The 20,563-nt window shown below is 42.8% G+C and overlaps 7 protein-coding genes across 8 annotated transcripts; 4 read left to right on the forward strand and 3 right to left on the reverse strand.

The window, feature by feature from the left end:
- The first annotated feature begins 530 nt into the window (after positions 1-530).
- On the forward strand, positions 531-3,839 carry Irk3 (Inwardly rectifying potassium channel 3). Its single transcript, XM_017160163.3, has 5 exons — positions 531-929; positions 1,455-1,653; positions 2,143-2,538; positions 2,609-2,715; positions 3,380-3,839. The coding sequence occupies exons 1-5, from the start codon at positions 700-702 to the stop codon at positions 3,774-3,776; spliced, it is 1,329 nt and encodes a 442-aa protein (XP_017015652.2). The 5' UTR covers positions 531-699; the 3' UTR covers positions 3,777-3,839.
- On the reverse strand, positions 3,778-7,575 carry Grip71 (WD repeat-containing protein Grip71). Its single transcript, XM_017160162.3, has 4 exons — positions 7,245-7,575; positions 6,893-7,187; positions 4,721-5,571; positions 3,778-4,665 (listed from the first exon to the last, which is right to left on the reverse strand). The coding sequence occupies exons 1-4, from the start codon at positions 7,432-7,434 to the stop codon at positions 4,058-4,060; spliced, it is 1,944 nt and encodes a 647-aa protein (XP_017015651.2). The 5' UTR covers positions 7,435-7,575; the 3' UTR covers positions 3,778-4,057.
- A 130-nt stretch (positions 7,576-7,705) lies between these two features.
- Faf2 (Fas-associated factor 2) lies at positions 7,706-12,065 on the forward strand. The gene is made up of 3 exons (XM_017160159.3): positions 7,706-8,368; positions 9,151-10,215; positions 11,439-12,065. Exons 1-3 carry the CDS (start codon positions 8,246-8,248, stop codon positions 11,643-11,645), a joined length of 1,395 nt encoding a protein of 464 aa, XP_017015648.1. The 5' UTR covers positions 7,706-8,245; the 3' UTR covers positions 11,646-12,065.
- A 599-nt stretch (positions 12,066-12,664) lies between these two features.
- Jwa (PRA1 family protein Jwa) lies at positions 12,665-13,800 on the forward strand. The gene has a single exon (XM_017160160.3). It carries the CDS (start codon positions 12,987-12,989, stop codon positions 13,611-13,613), a length of 627 nt encoding a protein of 208 aa, XP_017015649.1. The 5' UTR covers positions 12,665-12,986; the 3' UTR covers positions 13,614-13,800.
- Positions 13,801-14,385: 585 nt separating this feature from the next.
- LOC108069882 (RWD domain-containing protein 4) lies at positions 14,386-15,882 on the reverse strand. Its single transcript, XM_017160142.3, has 3 exons — positions 15,675-15,882; positions 15,498-15,607; positions 14,386-14,980 (listed from the first exon to the last, which is right to left on the reverse strand). Exons 1-3 carry the CDS (start codon positions 15,780-15,782, stop codon positions 14,560-14,562), a joined length of 639 nt encoding a protein of 212 aa, XP_017015631.1. The 5' UTR covers positions 15,783-15,882; the 3' UTR covers positions 14,386-14,559.
- Positions 15,883-16,326: 444 nt separating this feature from the next.
- Positions 16,327-18,595, forward strand: LOC108069893 (protein phosphatase 1E). The gene has a single exon (XM_017160157.3). The coding sequence runs from the start codon at positions 16,508-16,510 to the stop codon at positions 17,777-17,779; it is 1,272 nt and encodes a 423-aa protein (XP_017015646.2). The 5' UTR covers positions 16,327-16,507; the 3' UTR covers positions 17,780-18,595.
- On the reverse strand, positions 18,568-20,446 carry LOC108069892 (H/ACA ribonucleoprotein complex non-core subunit NAF1). 2 transcript variants are annotated; one of them, XM_070216764.1, is made up of 2 exons: positions 20,199-20,446; positions 18,568-20,140 (listed from the first exon to the last, which is right to left on the reverse strand). In XM_070216764.1, the coding sequence occupies exons 1-2, from the start codon at positions 20,338-20,340 to the stop codon at positions 18,621-18,623; spliced, it is 1,662 nt and encodes a 553-aa protein (XP_070072865.1). In that variant the 5' UTR covers positions 20,341-20,446; the 3' UTR covers positions 18,568-18,620. The 2 variants fall into 2 exon arrangements, with proteins under 2 accessions (XP_070072865.1, XP_044251026.1); XM_044395091.2 differs by having other exon boundaries at positions 18,568-20,143.
- Between the last annotated feature and the right edge of the window lie 117 nt (positions 20,447-20,563).

A 20,563-nucleotide genomic window follows, 5' to 3' on the forward strand; every position in this document is an offset into this window, starting at 1 on the left:
AAAGACGAAGAAAATTTGTGATTTTCTTAAATTAAAGATACCGCAAATACCAGAGCTGATGGACTATAGGCGTAGTGGCAACTTATGCTTATAAAAGCCTCATTTATCGAAATAAAATGGTGGCAGTCCTGGACACCGACCCATGTCACATTTTGTCGGCCTGTGTAATGAATGCAACGAAAGTGACAAAATTAAAAACTAACCGGACATTATGGCAAACAATAATTCTAGTCTTAGCCAAGCAGCACTATCAAGATCAGACTGCCTTCCTGGCGGATAAAGGTAGAATATTTGTTAGACTTAGGGCAATATTTGATCGTTCGCAAAATAAATACACTGATAACGGCTAAATTATACATTAAATCATGGGGCACATTTCGAGGCACTAATCTCAGCGGGACAACCTCCGTCGGACAAGCGCTGTCATCTGCTCCAATATCCAGATAATAAATAAATCTAAATGCACATCTTCATGGGGCGATAGTAGCCCGACTTAGTCAGTGTCAAGCGGTCAGGCAATCAAGTTGAGCTCTCTCTCCATCGCCATCGTCGGCCACTGCAGCCTAATTCAATTAAAATTAAAACGCAGATCTACGCGACGGAGTGAAATTGCCCCAAATTCCCGACAATTATAGGCCACGCTCGTCAGTAATCCCGCAGCTGCGTAGAATCTCGGAATAGAATATCAGAATTTTGGTCATGCAATCGGAAGCAATTCCCCTGGGAGCTGCTGGCACGGAATCCCTACCCATGCACCGATCTACATCTATGCCCGTGAAACCCAAGCCTCTGGAGCAGAAGCCCCTGTTGCGATCCTCCGAAAAGGAGACGGTCAATGCGGCGGACTACTATCCAGAAAGTCCAGGTTTCGTGCGGCGCAGAAAGTCGAAAGCCACCGGGGAACAGCTGGAAACACGCAGCGAACAGAAGTGAGTTGAACCATAAAATTTAAGACACTATCCAGGCCGGAACATTTCTTGTTCCGCTATCGTTTATACATAAATGTTTTATTACTTAAAAAGACTTAAAAACAAGAAAGGAAGCTAACTTCGGCCAGCTGAAGCTTATATACCCTTGCAGATCATTTCTATTAATTTACAAATCGCAAAATTGTTAAATTTCCTATTATTTCTTCAGCTATATGATATAGTGCTCCAATTTTTTCTGAATTTAATTAGAAATTCATTATTATTTGAAAAATAATATTCACAAGAGTGGAAGATTTTTTTTCCGATCTATAAGATATAGTTGTCCGATCCGGCCGATTCCGACTTATATACTACTTGCAATAGATAGAAGACTTTTGGGAAAGTTTCATCCCGATAGCTTAAGAACTGTTTTTATAATTGATTTTCTCCTTAGATCAAATTAAATATACGGATATCATAGTAATATGTTATATAAATTTTCTTAAATAACGTAAACTAATCATATGTTTTAAAAACTAACCTTAGCTTCCCATATACACACGACTGGGCCGGCAGTACAATAGAGCTAACACCAGATGTTGGCTCCGGCCAAGGAACCTCCTCCTCGGATGGACTGAGACGCAGCCTACACCGGGTAATGGAGAAGAACGGCAAGGAGAACGTGGTGTTCCGGCGAATCCCAGAGAAGTCCTGGCGCTATATGCGGGATCTAGTCACCACACTGGTAAGATCCTGGTTCGGCAACAAGAAAGCGACATCGTCTCAAGCCGATGCATCGCGATCGGATGTCTATAGCATAACGCCCAGCATACAACGCAGACTCGATGAGTTGGCACATGAGCCACCGCACCTGAGTCCCCATCTTTCGAAGTCTAATCCCAACCAGAGCGAACGCGTCACGTTTAGCATTTAGATTTTAAAACATTAATCGATCCATGGCTCAGTGAAATACTCATACATATTAATAAATACTTATTAACCAACCACATATTCGCTTGCATTGCTAAACTGGGAATTGTAGGGAAATTGTCGAAATATTTAAATGGGGCTATTGAAATATTACTCATTACCTCACCACTTACCATTTTCTGAAGTCTTGTTAAGAGTGACTGTCACTGTGAACGTTGTAAAAGTCCGAAGTAAACATTTCTAAAATGTGTCGACACTTTAATCTTAAAAGAGGTACAAAAGGCTATTTTTTCGAATCGCACAGATGGAACTGGAGTGGAAATATATGCTGACTTTGTTCTTTGGAAGTTACTTCTTCAGCTGGCTGCTCTTCGCCGCCCTCTGCTACGTGGTGGCCTACTCCCACGGAGACTTCATCTTTGATCCTGTGACTGGAGCACGGATGGGCGAGGGCGAGGATCCTTGCATTTACGGAGTGGGTAACTGGGTGGCCATGATCATATACTCGGTGGAAACGCAGACAACTCTTGGATTCGGCGAAAAGTACGCCAGTGAAGAGTGTCCGGAGACGATATTCCTGTTCGTCATGCAGATGATGAGTGCGGCCTTAATTGAGGGCATAATGATCAGCGTGATCTATGCCAAAACGGCTCGTCCGGCCCGTCAGCTTACCAAGCTCAAGTTCAGCGATAAGGCGGTGGTGAGTATGCTCCCCCGACGGAAAGGAGCCCCTGATTTCAGCAACTCCATCTACCGATTATCTCACGCAGATCTGTTATCGCGACGGACGTCTGTGTTTGCTCTTCCGCGTGTGCGATCCCCGCGAGCAGCAGTCCATTGAGTCCAAAATACGCGTCTACATTATCGTGGACAAACGGTGAGTCACTAAGTCACTTTCGGGAAATCACTGATCTCTTGGCTTATCTGTAGACTCGTAAATAAAGATTATGTCATAAGTTGACTAAAATTAAAGATTATTTTATGTATTAGGGAATCATATCTAATAGTAGGATAAACCAACTTAAACGTTTCACACAAATTCATATTGATACAAAGATAGTTAATTTATTTTTGAGGTTTTATAGTTACTATAGAGCCCTGCGTAAATCATTCAATTTTTGTTTTATCATAGTTTTTACCATGAAATTTCAGATTTGTTTAATTCAATTCTATGTGAAATAAATTGAATGATTTTTAATCATTTTTATGAATTTTTTGCATTTGGCAGTTTTATTGGTGCATTCTTTTGAGAACAAAAAGTGAAAAATATTTAACAAATCAATTCTATTAAACTCAAAAATCAAATTCATTCCATTCCATTAAATTCAAAATTATAATTAATTCATTCATATAAAACAAAAAGTTCAAAATAATTCATTGAATCCATTCATGCAGGGCTCTTATAGAAACCTTGAATACATTCTTATAAAACCCATTCACAACTGAAAAAATAATTGACCTACAAATTAGATAATACTTGCAGCTAGACAAGACTTGCAATTAACAGATACGAATCCTCATCTTATCTATTCCGCAAACAGCACGCGCGAGGGTGAGATTATAAAAACTCACGTGGAGCTGAAGCTGGAGGGAAATGGAGAACAGATAATTCTGTGGCCCGATGTGGTGTGTCATGTCATCGATGAGACAAGCCCGCTGTACCAGTTCACCACGGCGAAACTCTTCAATGCTGCCCAATTCGAGCTGTATGTGTCCATTGTTGGAACTTCCCCTGCCACCGCACAAATGACGGAGGCCAAGACTTCCTATCTTCCAAGGGAGATTTTCTGGGGCCAGAGGTTCGTCAATATTATCCATTACGATGCACAAAACGAATGCTACATCGTGGACTACGAGAATTTCAACAGGACCATTTCGGTGGACATGCCCATGAAGCTGTCGACCAATGATCAGTTAAAGCTGGAGTACAGAAAATGAATTTTAAAAGTATTACTATATTAAAAAGGGCACTTTTGCCTAGTGCCTTACAGATTTATGCACAAAATTAAAAAGATTATAATTTTATCACACCGTTTTTGACACATGTCTTTATCCATTTACGTAAGCCTCAGCTTTTAAATTAAATTTCATTTAATGCCTACAGCTTTTTTCTGTTTTTCTGGAATCACAATTAACAATCGATTAACTAATACAATACTAACATTAGTTCAATAAATTATGGACAAAATGAAAACTGTTGTTGCAGTACCAAATGTCTCTTATTCACCGCAGGATTCCGTTTGCTCTTGCTCCTGATAAAACTTTAATTTAGCCCTCAACATTTCGTTTTCGTGCTGCAGGCGGGAAAACTCGCACATGAAGCTGTCTCCTTGGAGAAGTAAGGCTAGGGCGTCGCGGATTTCAGATGAGTTCTCCAAATGCTGTTTCATGAAATTGGTCATCTGCGCGACCATCTGCCGTCGATTGCAATAGCCAATGTATTCCAATTCCCTCTCCACCTGTCCGCAACGCTGGTCGACGAACTCTTTCAAATCGCTGAACTCCTTGCGCCAGTCCGCATCTACTAGGGCCGACAATCCGCTGGAGGATTTGGCCAGCAACTGCTGGGGTTTCAACTGCGGATTGGACGATTGCGGTGTGACATTGGCATGATGCGGCGTACTGTTTCGACTGGCCGAAAGCAAGCGCAGCCGACGCTTCAATTCAGTGTCAACTGGCGGTGGATTCTCCTTGTCGCTGCCCGTACTGCTGGCCACGGAAATGTTGGCCGACTGCTCCTCGCTGTGCTCATCTGTCTCGGCGATCTTCATGAGTTTTCCTTCGCCAGACATGTTGCTTCGATCCTTGAGGGGTCCGCTTAAGGTTTCTGCAAATAATATTCCATAAGCTTGTTATTTAAAAACGCAATGTGACGGCCTTACGCTGTAGCGACTCCGTGGTGGAGCTGTTGCAGGAGTTGTCCACCGAGCTGAGATTAGATCCCACCGGAGGGCAAAGGCTCTGGCGGTGGGCATTATCATTCTGTATTGGCTTCCGGTTGAGGGACTCCCAATCAAAGCTGTCCCTGTATGAGGTGCCCAAACGCGTGGACATGCGATCCACAGCCTTGGGACCTTGAGCGTCCAAAAAATCGCAGAAGGAATCCCGGCGAGCAGTCGCCGGAGTCGGAATGCCGAAGCCCATTTTGCTTATGTTGTTCAGCTGCTGGTTGGTACTCAGCAAATTAGCGGCTATGGATTTGCGAAGCTCATCGCTGGGAATGCGCTCCACACGTGGAGTTTCCACGTCCAATCCAGTTGCATTCCCCGAGCTATTTATGCTGCCGTTCTGCTGGATATCCCCGCTGGGCATCGGCACAAAAGCCACCCTGTTCACAGCCGTATCGTGCACACTCCTAACGGCCAAGGGAGTCTTTGTGGTCCGCATATCGTACGCAATCAGCTCGCCCTTAAGGTTTCCAGCACAAAGGTAGGTGCCACATTCACTTAGTGCTACCGTTGACAGCGGCAGGGAGTAGGTCAAGCGATCCGTGGAGGCCTGAGCGCGATTACGCCGGATGTCGAAGATGTTTATCTTGCAATCGTAGCCCACGCTGACCAGCAGCGCAGGCTGGGATGCGCACATGCTGATGTCCCGGCAGGGAGCACTGTGCGCCTCGCTGGCGTGGAATATCTTTCGCATGCCCTGCACATCGTACACGGTCACAGCGCCCTTGTAGGAGGCGATCGAGAGGTGAAAGCGCTTGCTCGGACTAAAGCGTACCAGGGTGGAGCTGGAATAGACCGAAAAATAGAAAGATTTAACAAAAATCGACTTATAATTTTTATTATCTTGGAACAAGATTTTAGTTTACTGATAATATTAGTTAACAAAATAATTTTTTAGAAAATACACCAAGAAGGATGATGGTAGAGGTTGACACCTAGACCAAAACTAAACAATATAATATTATTTATTTATTATTATTTAACTTTGCCGAAGAAATGTATGGGATACATTGAGTATATTGTGAGCTACAGGTCGGCATACATTACCAATTTGAAAGTGTTTTTACCATTTTTGACTGTAAGGTAGTTTAACTGTCTGTTAAATTCATAAAAACTCAAAAAAATTGTTATTTTTAAAGTTCAAAAACCTTAAAAAAAAAATGAATCCATAAAAAAATTTTTGATTTCGTTTTTGTGATCTAGGGTTTGAACTCTACCACGAACACAATGATCCTTATATTTTAGCTGTTAATTAGTGTAATTAAATCACATCAGAGTGAAAAAGTCACATAAACATAGTTAAAAACAAGAGAGAACGCTATAGTCGGGTTGTTGTCCCGACTATCTAATACCCGTCACTCAGCTAAAAGGAGTGCGAACGCTGTGTAGGGTTGGTGTCCCGACTAATAATCGTAACTCAGCTAAAGGGAGTGCGAGGGAGATAGATATATAATTTTTGATTGCGTATAACTTTTTAATGAATGGTCCGATTTGAAAAATGTCTTCTACATTTCGATAGGTATAAATATACACAACAAAATTGCATTTTTACTTTTCGGAAATCTTTAAAGATGTGGGCGCAGGACCCTTTTTAAAATCGTTAGTGGGCGATTGTGGGCGTTAGAGGGGGTGTGGCGCTCGGCTAAAATAAACTTGCGCTGCGTAGGAAGCCAAAGAATATGTGTGGGAAATCTCAACCTTCTAGCTTTTGTAGTTTCTGAGATCTCAGCGTTCATACAGACAGACAGACGGACAGACAGACGGACAGACGGACAGACGGACAGACGGACAGACGGACAGACGGACATGGCTAGATCGACTCGGCTGGTGATCCTGATCAAGAATATATATAGTTTATAGGGTCGGAAACGCTTCCTTCTACCTGTTACATACTTTTGCACGAATCTAGTATACCCTTTTACTCTACGAGTAACGGGTATAAAAATATGAAAATTTAGTCAAAACAATAATGCATCATGTAAAATAGTTCAGAACGGAGTGGAAATTGCTATAATTATATTCTAACATACATATTTAATTTTTGATCAGCCTTTTTGAACCTTAACCTAATTATTTAAAAATGGCCAATATGTCTCTTTAACTCACTCGCCATCGATGGTGAAGGTGTTGGTCTTCTGCTTGGTCTTGGTGCCCAGGATGCTGATGTCCCCGCCATCGCCGACGGCGGCTATATACTCATCCGTGTTGTTGTAGTCCATGTAGAGAACAGTGCTTCTCTGGGGATCCGCTGGGAATCGGTGGATGAGCTGCGCCGTCCGGAAGTTGTAGAGCTTGACGCAGCCGCTCTGGCCCACGGCGATCTCCTCCAGGGATTGCTTGGCACAGGCCACACTGTAGGCATTATCGATGGTCAGTTTGCGGACTCGCTGAATCTCGGGAGCTGAAAATGGCGGATTGTAGCTTCCAGCGGGAATTTAGTTCCTAACCTCGTTCCTACCCTTTCCCTCCTTCTTCTCCTTTATCCGCATCACCGCCAAGCCCATTTTGTTCACCTCCACAAAGACGCGCCGCTGGCCATTGAACTGGAAGTCGGTCGGTTCTGCGCTTTGGTGCACATACTCAGACGTCGTCTCCAGATCCGCAAAGTCGGACAGAACGGTCTTCTTCGAGGTGGAAATCACATACATTTTGCTTTACTTCTGTTGAATGTCACACAATTCAAATTTGAACGCTATGCTTGTTGTTGTTGTGCGGAATGTCGAGTGTGACCGCCGCATGTTTCGCTTAATAAGTTGAATGTTGAAAGCTGTTTCCACTGCAAATACTTTGGTTCCACTAAGTGAGCAGTGGATACAATTTGCATTTCTTGTATCTTGTAGCTCTCAGTAATATTATTTCAATTGTCATATATTTTTTAATGCTGTTTGCTATTCAACTATTTTGTAGTAACCCATAACATTTCCTCTTTTCCTCTCTACTCAGGTTTTGACATAAATTCCAGCAATATCAATGATTTTGTACCGTATTTTACCGCATCAAACTTTACGTCCAAAAGGCATTAACTCGGTACTCAATTAAGTGAAGACAAATTGTTAGTGGGCACTTGGCTGCTGCAGTCGCAGTGTGAACGCGTCGGCGAGTGCGGTCACTCTAGTCATTCACAACCAAATTTATCGGATCATTGGCAGAAGGGCAAGAAGAAGAGCGAGCAATCACCTGCGAAAAAGAAATAAATTGCCGAGAAATGTTAAAGACCTTGTAGTGCGGCTGTTTGGCGTGCGTGAAATGATTCCTGGCGACCAGTAGAAGCATTTAGTGACCACGCAACTCATCTCCCATCCCCCCGCTGCAGCGGTTCAGCCACTGGACAAAGGCCAGCGCCAGCCTACAACACCACAGCCAATTGGCACCCACACCAACACACACACTCACGCACACACTGCGTAGAAGACAAAAACAACAACAACTGGGAAACGGAGGCCTTCGACTGCTGGAAAAATGGAAGCGGACGGACTAACCAACGAACAGACGGAGAAGGTGCTCCAGTTCCAGGACCTCACCGGCATCGAGGACATGAACGTGTGCCGCGACGTCCTGATCAGACACCAATGGGATCTCGAGGTATGCATATGTTTATATGGCCGCACAGTCGCGGTCGGAATAAAAGGGACACGGAAGATGGTAGCCGGCGTACAGTGATTACTATTAAACAATGACTGCTTAAAAAAAAATGTTTTCTACTTTTTAAAATTTAGTTACAATTTTTGTAATTTAAGTTATTTAATTTCTAGAGCTCTTCAGATTATTAGAACTTTGACCAAACCCCTTTACTGGTTTTTCTTTATTTTTTTTATACTTTTTAAATTTATTTACATTTCTTGTAATTTCAATTATTTAATTTCTAGAGTTCTACAGAATATTAAAACGTTGAATAAACCCTGTCCTTGTTTTTCTTAATACTTCTTAAAATTTAATTACAATTTTTGTAATTTAAATTGATTAATTTTTAATTTTTGTCCTTGTTTTTCTTAATACTTCTTAAAATTTAATTACAATTTTTGTAATTTAAATTGATTAATTTCTAAAGTTCTACAGAATATTAGAACTTTGAACAAACCCCTTTCCTTGTTTTTCTTTATTTTTTTTTGTATACTGTTTAAATTTGATTAAAATTTTTGTAATTTAAATTATTTAATTTCTAGAGTTATCAGAACTTTAAATAAACCTTGTCCTTGTTTTTCTTTATTTTATCAGTTAAACTACATACTTTCAAATGATCTAAGATACATTAAACCTGGAAATTTTAAAATTCAAAGCTCTTTTACCACGAATCACAACCGACTTTCACTTTGTAACATTATTTCTTCAAGTTTCTAAGGATTGGCTTCTTTTCCCCTTTTCAGGTGGCCTTCCAGGAGCAGCTCAATATCCGCGAGGGTCGCCCCACCATGTTTGCCGCCTCCACGGATGTGCGAGCGCCCGCTGTGATCAACGACCGCTTCCTGCAGCAGGTGTTCTCCGCCAACATGCCCGGCGGAAGGACAGTAAGCCGGGTGCCCAGCGGCCCAATACCCCGCAGCTTCACCGGAATCCTTGGCTACGTGATTAACTTCGTGTTCCAGTACTTCTACTCAACGCTGACGAACATCGTGAGTGCGTTTGTAAACCTGGGCGGCGGTAACGAAGCTCGCCTGGTGACCGATCCGCTGGGCGATGTGATGAAGTTCATTAGGGAGTACTACGAGAGGTACCCCGAGCACCCAGTCTTCTACCAAGGCACCTATGCCCAGGCCCTGAACGATGCCAAGCAGGAGCTGCGCTTCCTGATCGTCTATCTGCACAAGGATCCCGCCAAGAATCCCGATGTGGACTCCTTCTGCCGCAACACACTCGCGTCGAGGTCGGTTATTGACTACATCAACACACACACCCTGCTGTGGGGCTGCGACGTGGCCACGCCCGAGGGCTACCGGGTGATGCAGTCGATCACGGTGCGCAGCTACCCGCTGATGGTGATGATCAGCCTGCGTGCGAATCGTATGATGATCGTCGGACGCTTCGAGGGCGATTGCACGCCCGAGGAGCTGCTGCGTCGCCTCCAGTCGGTGACGGCCGCCAATGAGGTGTGGCTAAGTCAGGCGCGTGCGGATCGCCTGGAGCGTAACTTTACCCAGACTTTGAGGCGGCAGCAGGACGAGGCCTACGAGCAGAGTTTGCTGGCGGACGAGGAGAAGGAGAGACAGCGGCAAAGGGAGCGGGATGCCGTGCGGCAGGCTGAGGAAGCCGTGGAGCGCGCTCGCCGCGATGTGGAGCTGCGCAAGGAGGAGATTGCGCGACAGAAGATCGAACTGGCCAACCTGGTGCCATCGGAACCGGCAGCGAATGCGGCCGGCGCCATCGCAGTTGTCTTCAAGCTGCCCAGTGGAACGCGCCTCGAGCGGCGCTTCAACCAGACGGATTCGGTGCTGGTAAGCTAAAAATGAGGCTGATTGTTCATTTGAGGAATTACTCACCTTGTTATCGGCTTGAGCAGCAATTTTATTGCCTACCTATTTTTTTTTAGTATTATATATATAATAATATATATATATATTATTAATATATCTCGATTTGAGCTCTGCATGAATGGATTTATGAATCATTTTCAATTTTTTGTTTTATATGAGTGAATTAATTAGAATTTTGAGTTAAATAGAATTGAATGAATTAATGGAATTAATTCCGAAATAATTCAAACAATTTCTTTTGAAGAAGAAACCCCCATCATTTTGTGATTAAATCTGCCTGAATTTCATTTATTTACTAAGCAGTTAACATTGATTTGTTAAAAATTTTCCACTTTTTGTTCTTAAAATAAAACACGAAAAAAAAGGACAAATTCAAAAAATTTATAAAAATTATTCATTCATTTATTCAATTCGAAATTAATTAGAAAAACATTCAATTAATTTCACATAAAATTAAATTAAACAAATCAGAAAATTTCACGGCATACTATGATAAAACAAAAATTTAATGATTCACGCAGGGCTCTAATCAGCAATTTTATTGCCTACTTATTATACCCGTTACTCGTAGAGTAAAAGGGTATATTAGATTCGTGCAAAAGTATGTAACAGGTAGAAGGAAGCGTTTCCGACCCTATAAACTATATATATTCTTGATCGGGATCACTAGCCGAGTCGATCTAGCCATGTCCGTCTGTCCGTCTGTCTGTCCGTCTGTCTGTCTGTCTGTCTGTCTGTATGAACGCTGAGATCTCGGAAACTATAAAAGCTAGAAGATTGACATTTTGCATGCAGATTCTAGGAGTTCCTACGCAGCGCAAGTTTATTTCAAAAGGGTGCCACGCCCCCTCTAACGCCCACAATCGCTTATATACGATTTTAAAAATTTCAATATTTTGGAAAAGTAAAAATGCAGTTTTATTGTGTTTATCAATACCTATCGAAATGTAGAAGAAATTTTTTAAATCGGACCATTCGTTAAAAAGTTACGGCGGATCAAAGTTTTTCTCCATCTCTTTCGCACTCCCTTTAGGTGAGTAACGGGTATCTGATAGTCGGGGCACCCGACTATAGCGTTCTCTCTTGTTTTTTTAAATCTGGTCTGCTATTTTGGTTCGAAAAAATTTTATTTCTCTCGATTTTAGTAATGATTTTTGAATAACACTATCACTTTTATTTTTCAGGACGTTTATCACTATCTCTTTTGCCATCCCGATTCCCCGGATGAGTTCGAGATCACAACGAATTTCCCGAAGAGGGTGCTCTACTCGAAGGCGGACGTGGACGCCGCCGAGGGAGCAGACACAGCCAATACGACGCTGAACAAGAGCCTGCAGGATGTGGGACTCAAGAACCGCGAGGTGCTGTTCGTGAACGACCTGGAAGCGTAACCAAGCACCACCTAGAAATGATAGCATCATCGTGTTACCAGCTGCAACGCATTACCAAAACTTGAACCAAGTTTTAAGTAGTCGTAGTCAACGTCCAAGTCGGAGGATAAGCAGAGAAACTATTCCTAATTTAATCATGAATATTAATATAAATAATTGTTTAACAATGTTTAGGTTGATTCTCTTGTAATCTACGCACCACCACCACCCACCCGTTCCTTCCTCAAGCATTCACACACATAAGTAAAAGTCTTTTCCAGAATAATTTTCGTAAGCCACACTTTTAGTTTCCTTTCACCAAAGGATTTTTGTTATGTTTAGCTGTACTTATACTTCCGTCTATTTAACCAAAATAGAGCCAGAGTCTTGTTATTTGACAAAGAGTTTGAATTAAATCTGAATGTGGTCGAATTGAATAAATTGAAGTTAAAAATAATCATTTTCGAGTGATGGCGTTCAAATAAACAGGGGACAGTTGATCAATAAAACGTAGTTATTTAGATACTACTATTATTTGTTTTATTGTTTTTGAAGAAAGAAATATATATTTTTATTTTATTGTTTTTGAAGAAAAAAATCAATATTTCTGATTTTCTATAGAAATCTATAATTCTATTATTATTTGTTTTATTGTTTTTGAAGAAAGAAATCAATATTTCTGATTTTTACTGTGGAAGTAAGCATTTAATTTTAAAACATCGTTATCTAAGAACTGAATAATAAATTTAAATATTTGTATGGCAACGTCATCGCCTGAAAACATCGATACATTTTGGTGGTGAGCTTTTGGTTTGGAACTATTAGGCACTATTAGGCACGACTCACGCACGCTTAATTAAAAAATAGATTTTTTGGTTTGTCAAATAAATTCTTTCAAAATTTGAACTTGCAGCACCATGAAATTTGAATAAAAATTTAAATAAATATATATTCTTTATAGAAATTTAAATAAATATATACTTTAAGCACTCACGACAAAAAGCACGCTCCCATCTTCGGATTCCCATAGTCATTTTCATTGCTTGTTAGTCAGCACGAATTGTCACGACCGAGTCGTGTGAAAATCAAGGATTTACGCTGGAATTTCGGAGCTTGGAGGATTATAGTGACCAAGAAGACAACTGCGACTGGTTCACCGACGACGAGAAGAGACTTCTGCTGCCCGGGAAGAGCGGGAAATCAGGAAACTCTGGGTTGCGGCCGAAGATTCGGCAATTGACTTCTAATCTGCTCAACGTGGAGGAGGTTCGTAACATTGCACGTAGCCTACGTCAACCGAACTACCAGAAGCTCAGCCAGCAGGACAAGAACCACCAGGACACTCGCAAAAACCCAAAGACCATGTCAGCACCTTCGACTTCCTCGGTGGGCGATGCTGCGGCCGCCCTGTCCGGCAATCTTCAGCTGCCGCCGCTCCGGACCCTCGATGACTTCATCCTGGGATCGGCCCGATTCCAGCTGCCCAATCTCAAGGATTTCGAGAAGTGGGGCAATCGTGTGGTGAAGAATCTTCTCTACTATCAGACCAACTACTTTCTGCTCTTCCTTACCATCTATGTTTTGATGATATTCTTCAATCCCTTGAAGATTATTACTGGTCTGCTGGTACAGGCCTTGATTATCGCCGTCATCTGGCAGTTCTTCAGTGGCAAGTCGAAGAAGAACTTCATCGCCAGTCGTCTGACTGGGGGAAATGCCAATGCAGCCGAGCAGAATGCCCAGCAGAAGTGGTACATCCTGGCTGGAGCCCTGCTCGGGGGATATCTGCTCCTCCATCTGCTTAGCGCCGTGCTGCTGACAGGTTTCACCGTGCTGCTGCCCATCGCGGTAACCTTCATCCACGCCTCCTTGCGTCTGCGAAACATTAAGAACAAGCTGACCAACAGCATCGAGAGCTTTGCTCCCTCCACGCCCATGGGCTCCTTGTTGGATGCCCTAAATGTTCGGGCCGACGGGGTGTTCAATTAGGCTCAGCCATACTTGTCACAATTGGAAGTGCCGTTTTTATCGCTAGTTATCCTTGTCAATGTTGATCCTTGCTAAACAAAATCCCTGTATTATTATTATCGATTTGATCTTTATTTTTGTATTGAACTATGATTTTATTACCAATGTACGCAACTCTTACAAATGTCAATAAAGTTTTCCCAGGAAATTCGCCCAGTTGTTCGTTTATCTTATCTATAAGGGCCAATCCTTGAACTATAATTCTATTATATTTAGTGAGACATGTATATTGGTGATTTAACAATAACGACTCATTCATTCTGAAATTCCCCCAGCTCACGACCTATCAAATAAGTTAATCATAGCTTAAAACAAATTCATCCTATGGATACAAAGACTATCTATCTATGTATAAGGCCAATCCTTGAACTAGTTATCTAAATAATAATTATATAAAAAAAGACTAATTTATTTTAAAACTCCCCCATCTTTTGAAAAAATACCCATACGAAATAGAGTTATTTCTACCTTATTTCATATCAACAAAAAGCCGACATAATTTATGTCAAATTTAAGATTCAAACATATCTACATGATATTTTATCATATCATAAAAAATACCGAATTTAGTATTTTTTGAGCAAATAATATAAAAAAAGATTAACATAATCTTTATGCATATCAAAATGATATGAATAACTTGATCTTAAAAAAACCATTACCATTTTTTTCTGTGTATAAAATTAATTAATCTAAGCTTAAAACGAATTCATCCCATGGATACAAAGACCAATAAAATCAAAAGTTTTAACCTTTTAATAGTTAGTAAACATAATTCTGGGTTCCATGACAGACTTATTGCGCTAATTCGCCATTATCTGATCACATTAAAAATAGTATTGGCTTTTGATTTCGATTAGATGTTTTCTCGTTGTTGTCTTCTCCTCTTAAGTGATTAGGGTTTTTTTTAGTTGTTCAGGGGATGCAGAGCTGGAGCGTTTGACGCAGCGATTTCGGCGGCAGTTGGGGCATCATCGTGCTTTCCACCTGTCTGCGATAAATGCTTGACGAGATCCACCCAATCCCAGCCACGTTCGCGATCTCCTTTGTGATCCGTTCGCTCCCACTGCCGGCGCTTTTGTGCCTTGGTCAGCTGTTCCTTCTTGGGTTCCTTCTTCTTGGCATCTCCATCGGGATCGGAGATCTTCAGAGCACCAACGCCATCGTCTACGGCTACCACGGCGGGTGCGGATTCGGGCTGGCCAGCTGTCAGTTGCTCCAGGTTGTCCTTAAGGCATTCAAAAAGGGTGTAGGTCATGCCGCAGCCCAACCATTGAGTGGCTTCCGTATTGAGGGCGGTTTGGATCTCTTCCTTGACAGCGGGCAGTCTAAAAAGAATCAGAAAATATAGAATAGGTTTAGAAAAATCCGTTCAAAACTTTATACGGTTTTGGATAGTTGATTTCTAAGCTAATTTAATTCTTATAAAATTTTTAATCCGGCGTAAGATATTGGAAAAATTAAAAGGCAGTCTACAAAAAATTAGAAAATCGGAAAATGTAGAATAGGTTTTAAAAAATCCATTCAAAACTTTACACGGTTTTGGATAGTTGGTTTCCATACCAAATAAATCCCTCTAAAATCTGTAAATATTGTTCCGATTAAATTAAAAGGCAGTTCTTTTAAAAAGAAGTCTACAAAGAATTAGAAAATCAGAAAATATAGAAAAGGTTTTGAAAAATCCATTCAAAACTTTGCAGGGTTTTGGAAATTTGGTTGCTAAGCCAATTAAAGTCTTAAAAAATCTGTAAATATTCTTTTAATCAAATTAAAGGACTGCCTTTTAATTTTTCCAATATCTTCACACGGAATACAGATTTTCTTGGGGAATTCCAATCCACTTACAGATTCCTATTGTAAAATGTATTCATATTGATCGTTGGCGCCTCGTCTGGATAGTTTTCGCCCCATTTTAGCTCCACCAGAAAAGACTTGTAGTTGTCCTCTTCGCCGTACTGCAATTTAATTTATTAAGTAAGAAATTTGAATATTTCTATGTAATTTTTTATCCATGTGGCTTACTTTGTATTGAAATGTGACGCTGTCTATTTCCTTAAAGTTCGTGTCGCCCTCGTAGATCGACTGCAACGCCTCACGTTCATCGGTTTGCTGTTCCAGTGGCGTGGACATCTTGTGTTATTTAGAGCAGTTTCTGTTTGGGGCTTGTATCATATTTTGTTTTAACTTTAAGGTAACACAAAAATCACAAAACGTTTTGTAACAAAAACAAAAGCAACAGCAACAATCAGCTGGCACCGGTGGCATTGCCGTAGTTTTGGCAACAACATAATGACTTGTTTCCACTTTTGTACTCGACTTCCACTGTCGCATTTGCGTTTTTATTGTGGCCCACTGTATCTGGATAAAAATAATAAATAATTTGGCTGTTTATAAAAGGCAACCTAATTTATTTAAATTTGCTATAAAAACAAATAAATAAAAAATTATATAATTTTAAGTTTTTTAAAAGTATGCGGTATAAAAGTGACTGTAGTGATTAATTAATAAATTCAATAAAATAAATAAAAAACTGAATTGACCATAAAACAGCTCAAATTGTTTATTATGCTCTCTACTAGTAGTAAAGTTTTATTTATTGCAACGAGTAAAACGCAATAGAGGTGCTGGTGTGAACACCCTGGATGCACTCTGATAGGCACCGTGAAGTCACCCACTGTTATCGAACCAGTACAGTTCAGTACAGAACAACATAAAAGAACGCAAACAATAACAACATAAAAACACATAAAATGCCAAGTGCGCGGGTGAATCATCGTTGAGCAACAATCAAGAGTGATTAGCGCATGATCGCGCGACGTCATTAGCAACAACAATTGGGATACCCCGCGAGAAGTATGTCGGCAGATGCGATTCCCGCGTCGGAATGTGTGCACCTGGTGGAATTCAAGAGATTTCTCGCCTCGGCGGCGGAAAAGGCGGCCGCTGGCGAGGAGGTGGCCAGCCGGAGTTGTGTAACCCGCACCACCAGCGACACGTACAAGGTGTCCAGCGAGGAGCGTCATGCGGAGTTGGTCTCCTCCATTTGGCAGCAGCTAGGCTCCCGCGGCTGTCCGGAGCTTTTTCGGATGAAGCTGCTCCACCGGGCCACGCAGCAGCTGGAGCAGGATCTGTGCTTCGCCAAGGAGTGCGAGGTGGTCACCGTGGAGGGTCCGCCGCAGTACGATCTGCTAAAGCTGCAGAAATTTGTGGCCAGTGAGCTGGAGAAGTTCCTCCTCAAGCTCACCGACAACTCGGAGATGGAGCGGCTCAAGGATTTTGCAGATGAGGAGGAGTGCCACCTAGCCAAGGAACCGCTGCACACTTCCTCGGCTGTGAAGAACAAACCGAGGAAAATGGAGGACCGCTGCGTTTGCCTGGCTCGATTTGGCGAGATGTACGGCTTGCCGGATAGAAACACTCGCTTCTTTGGCGTCTTCGATGGGCACTCCGGTTCCTTATCAGCCAGCTATGCCACCAGCCAGCTGCCACAACTGCTGGCCGATCAGCTGAAGGCGCAGTCCGAACCCCCCGACAATTCCCCCGACTTTTATCGCAATGCCTTCGAGTCGGCCTTTCTGCTGGCCGACGAGCGTTTCACCCAGAAGAAGATCACCAGCGGCACAACCAGTGTTTGTGCCTTGATCACCAGGGATCACCTGTACATAGCCTGGGTGGGTGATTCCATGGCTCTGCTGGTGGGCAAAAGAACCCAATTGCAGCTGGTAAAGCCGCACAAACCGGAGAATCCAGATGAACGCAAGCGAATAGAAACAGCCGGCGGCACTGTGCTCCATGCGCAGGGTCAGTGGAGGGTTAATGGCATCCTGAACGTGGCCCGTTCCATTGGCGATTACAGCTTGGAGGCAGTCATCGCGGAGCCCGATTTTGTGGATGTTCCGCTAAGTGAGGCTCATGACTTTCTTGTCCTCGGCACCGATGGCCTGTGGGATCATGTGCCGGAGTCCCTGATCATCGAAACTGTTTACGAGTCCCTGGCGGATGCCACAACGAAGCTGGACGACATTCCCAAACTTCTGATAGAGGCTGCAAAGGAGCGGGATTCGCAGGACAACATCACCGCTGTGGTGGTCCTGCTAAAACCTCGCCATCAGATCGAACATCTTTAAAAGTTTGAGTCTGCGGCATTGGAACTCCAAGCAGCGAATTTTTTTTTATTGTTATTTGGGTTATTTTGTACAACTTACGAGTAGTAGAAGCGAAAAGTAATCTTGAATCATCTCTTTTTGCATGGGATAACGTATAAAAATCATATCAAGTTTTATATATTCAAAAGAAAAATGTGCCAAATAACTTTAAACATTTAAAGAACGCATTATTAGTTGGCTAAACAATACAAGAAATATCGTGATTTATCGTGATACAACGAATATTTGGTAGAACTAAAAGAAAGATCCCCGAAACCTTGCCCAATTTAAACCGATAGATATATCCAAAGATTACTTTCCGAAGCTACATTTATTAATCAACGATTAATTAACCCAAACCGGCCCGCATTGTTGTTTCGTTTACTTTATTGTTGTAATGTAAATATCTAAATATCCTTTATTGTCACATTCTCACGTGCCTACGTGGTCCTGGAAATGGCGGTTCCCACTCCCGGTCCACTTGTTTGGTTGCTCGAATAAGCTCAATTTAAAAAATATACAAAAAGTGCACCCGTACGCACAGAAACATGTTTATATATATATTTTAGATTAGCCTGCAAGCATATTTATACACATTGAAGTTGTTTTTCCTGCTGTATGATAATAAGCAAAGCCAGGTACACAAACAAATATTATAGACCTAGTACGTATTTACACCTGTAAACCATATTTAATGATCCCCCACAGATTAAGTACCTTTTTATACAAATCTAATGAACCTTTCATGCATTTTATCGAACAACCCAACACACATTTTAAGGAGATTTTTTATTGGAATAATAAAAATAGTTCACAGAATATTCTAGCTGGGTGGCGGTTGTCCTTGATGGTTGTTTGGAGGAGGAGGAGGATGGGCGAAGGGCGGTGGTGGCGGGTACATGTGAGGATACATTGGCGGCATGGCGTAGGGCATTCCGTAGCCATAATTGGGCACTGGGAAGTGCTGCTGCGGCGGCATATTGAAGTTAGCGGCTGCCTGATGGTAGTTTTGATAGTAGTTCGAGTGCCAGCTTCCTGGATTATAGCTGGGATGGTAGTTGTACTGTTGATCGCGAGCCTGATTGTGGTTGTCCTGCGAATTGTTGGGTCTCTGGTTCTGCCGGAAGCTCTCCCTTTGTCCGCGACGCCCGCGCTGGCGAGGAGAAGGCGAAGGAGCCACCGAAGAGGCCTCCGTGGCCGTTGTCGCCACTGAGGTTACCGTATCCACCGAGTCCGTAGAGTTTGTCCTATCCCTCTGACGGCGTTTGCGCTGCTCCTGCCTGGCTTCCCTTTCCTCATCATCATCCGAGTAATCTATGTAGCGCGAAGGCGGTTCCACGTCGTGCTCCCACGAGGCATCCGATCCTCGAACTTGCATCAGCTTGGAGAGGATCACAAACTGGGTGTGTTCGGTTTTCGGGGCGCAGTAGACGACATCGCCGATTTTTATGCCTCTATCCAAGATCTGTTGGTTGCTGTTGAAGCGGACGCAGTACAGCGGATCCGCCACCTGACCCAACACATCGAACACCTCGCCCAGAACCTTGCGACCCTTCTCCAGGAACAGCACCGTGTCCAGATCGAAAAGCATGGAATTGGGCAGCACGGAAACGAGAACGAGCTGATCCACAATGGACTGAACCTTGCCCAGCTCAACGCACTCATCCTCGGGCACAGTAATCTCCAGCTGATGGATGGGCGGCAGCTCATCGAGGAGCATTTCCCCGCGCACTTTTGGCGGCTGCCGACGCCGGGAACGATCCCCGGTGGCTCCATCTTCGTCCAAATCCTCGTCATCCTCATCGCACTCCACCGTGTTGATCCTCTTGTCGATCTTCTTGCGCAGCACAGTGAGGTATTCTCCTTCGGAGTCGGAATCCGAGTCGCTGCTGCTGCTGCTCTCTGAAGTTTCACCGCCCGAACTGACTGCCACCACTGGACGGTAGGCGGTGGAGGAGGCGGTGTCCGTCAGTGGAACTTCGACCACTTCGTTGTCGCTATCTTGGAGTGGGGTAACTTCCTCCACATCCGAGTCATCGGCATCGGAGCTGTAGGCAGCCAAAAGACTAAGGCCACTGGGTTGAGGATCTGGGTTGGCATCTGGAGCGGGCTGCACTGGAGGAAGTGCTTCACACTCCATTTCTTGAGGAGATTCCTGCTCCCCTGCTGCTGATGCCTCGCACTCCATTCCTGCAACCTGTTGGTCATTTTTAGGACTTCCAACTGAAACTGGAGAATTTTCCTGAACAGAAATCGATGGGTTTCCTTCTGTTGACTCATTGGCTGACTTATCCTCCACTTGGTGCTCCATTTGTACAGGTTCTACGACTGCGTTTGTGGTTTCTGCTATGGAATTTCGAGTTTTTATTGTGTTTATCGCTTACAAAGCTCATAAGCTCACCTGTGGGCGTTGTTTGCACCTTATCTGCTGATGGGTCTCCTTCCATGGCGCTATGTTTTCCGCTTTCAATGGGTGTTTCGCTGGATTGAAAGTCTTTAATTGAAGCTGAGGAATTCACAGCCGTTGGCTGCTCACTTTCCATAACTATTCAACTTAAATCTCGCACTAGATTATGTTGAAAACCACCGAAATTGACGAAAAACAAAACTCAACTGAAATACACGTTGAATGCGCGCACGTGTTGTCTTCTTCTACAAAAAAGACCATTCACTGGAATGGATACCAACTATACATTTCGTGGTGAATGGCTAAATGTCTATTCGCGGGCTGAATTCAAAAATATTAAAAAATAAATATTTAAAATT

Source organism: Drosophila takahashii, chromosome 2L (genome assembly GCF_030179915.1).
Source record: "Drosophila takahashii strain IR98-3 E-12201 chromosome 2L, DtakHiC1v2, whole genome shotgun sequence".
NCBI classification, from domain to species: Eukaryota; Metazoa; Arthropoda; class Insecta; order Diptera; family Drosophilidae; genus Drosophila; species Drosophila takahashii.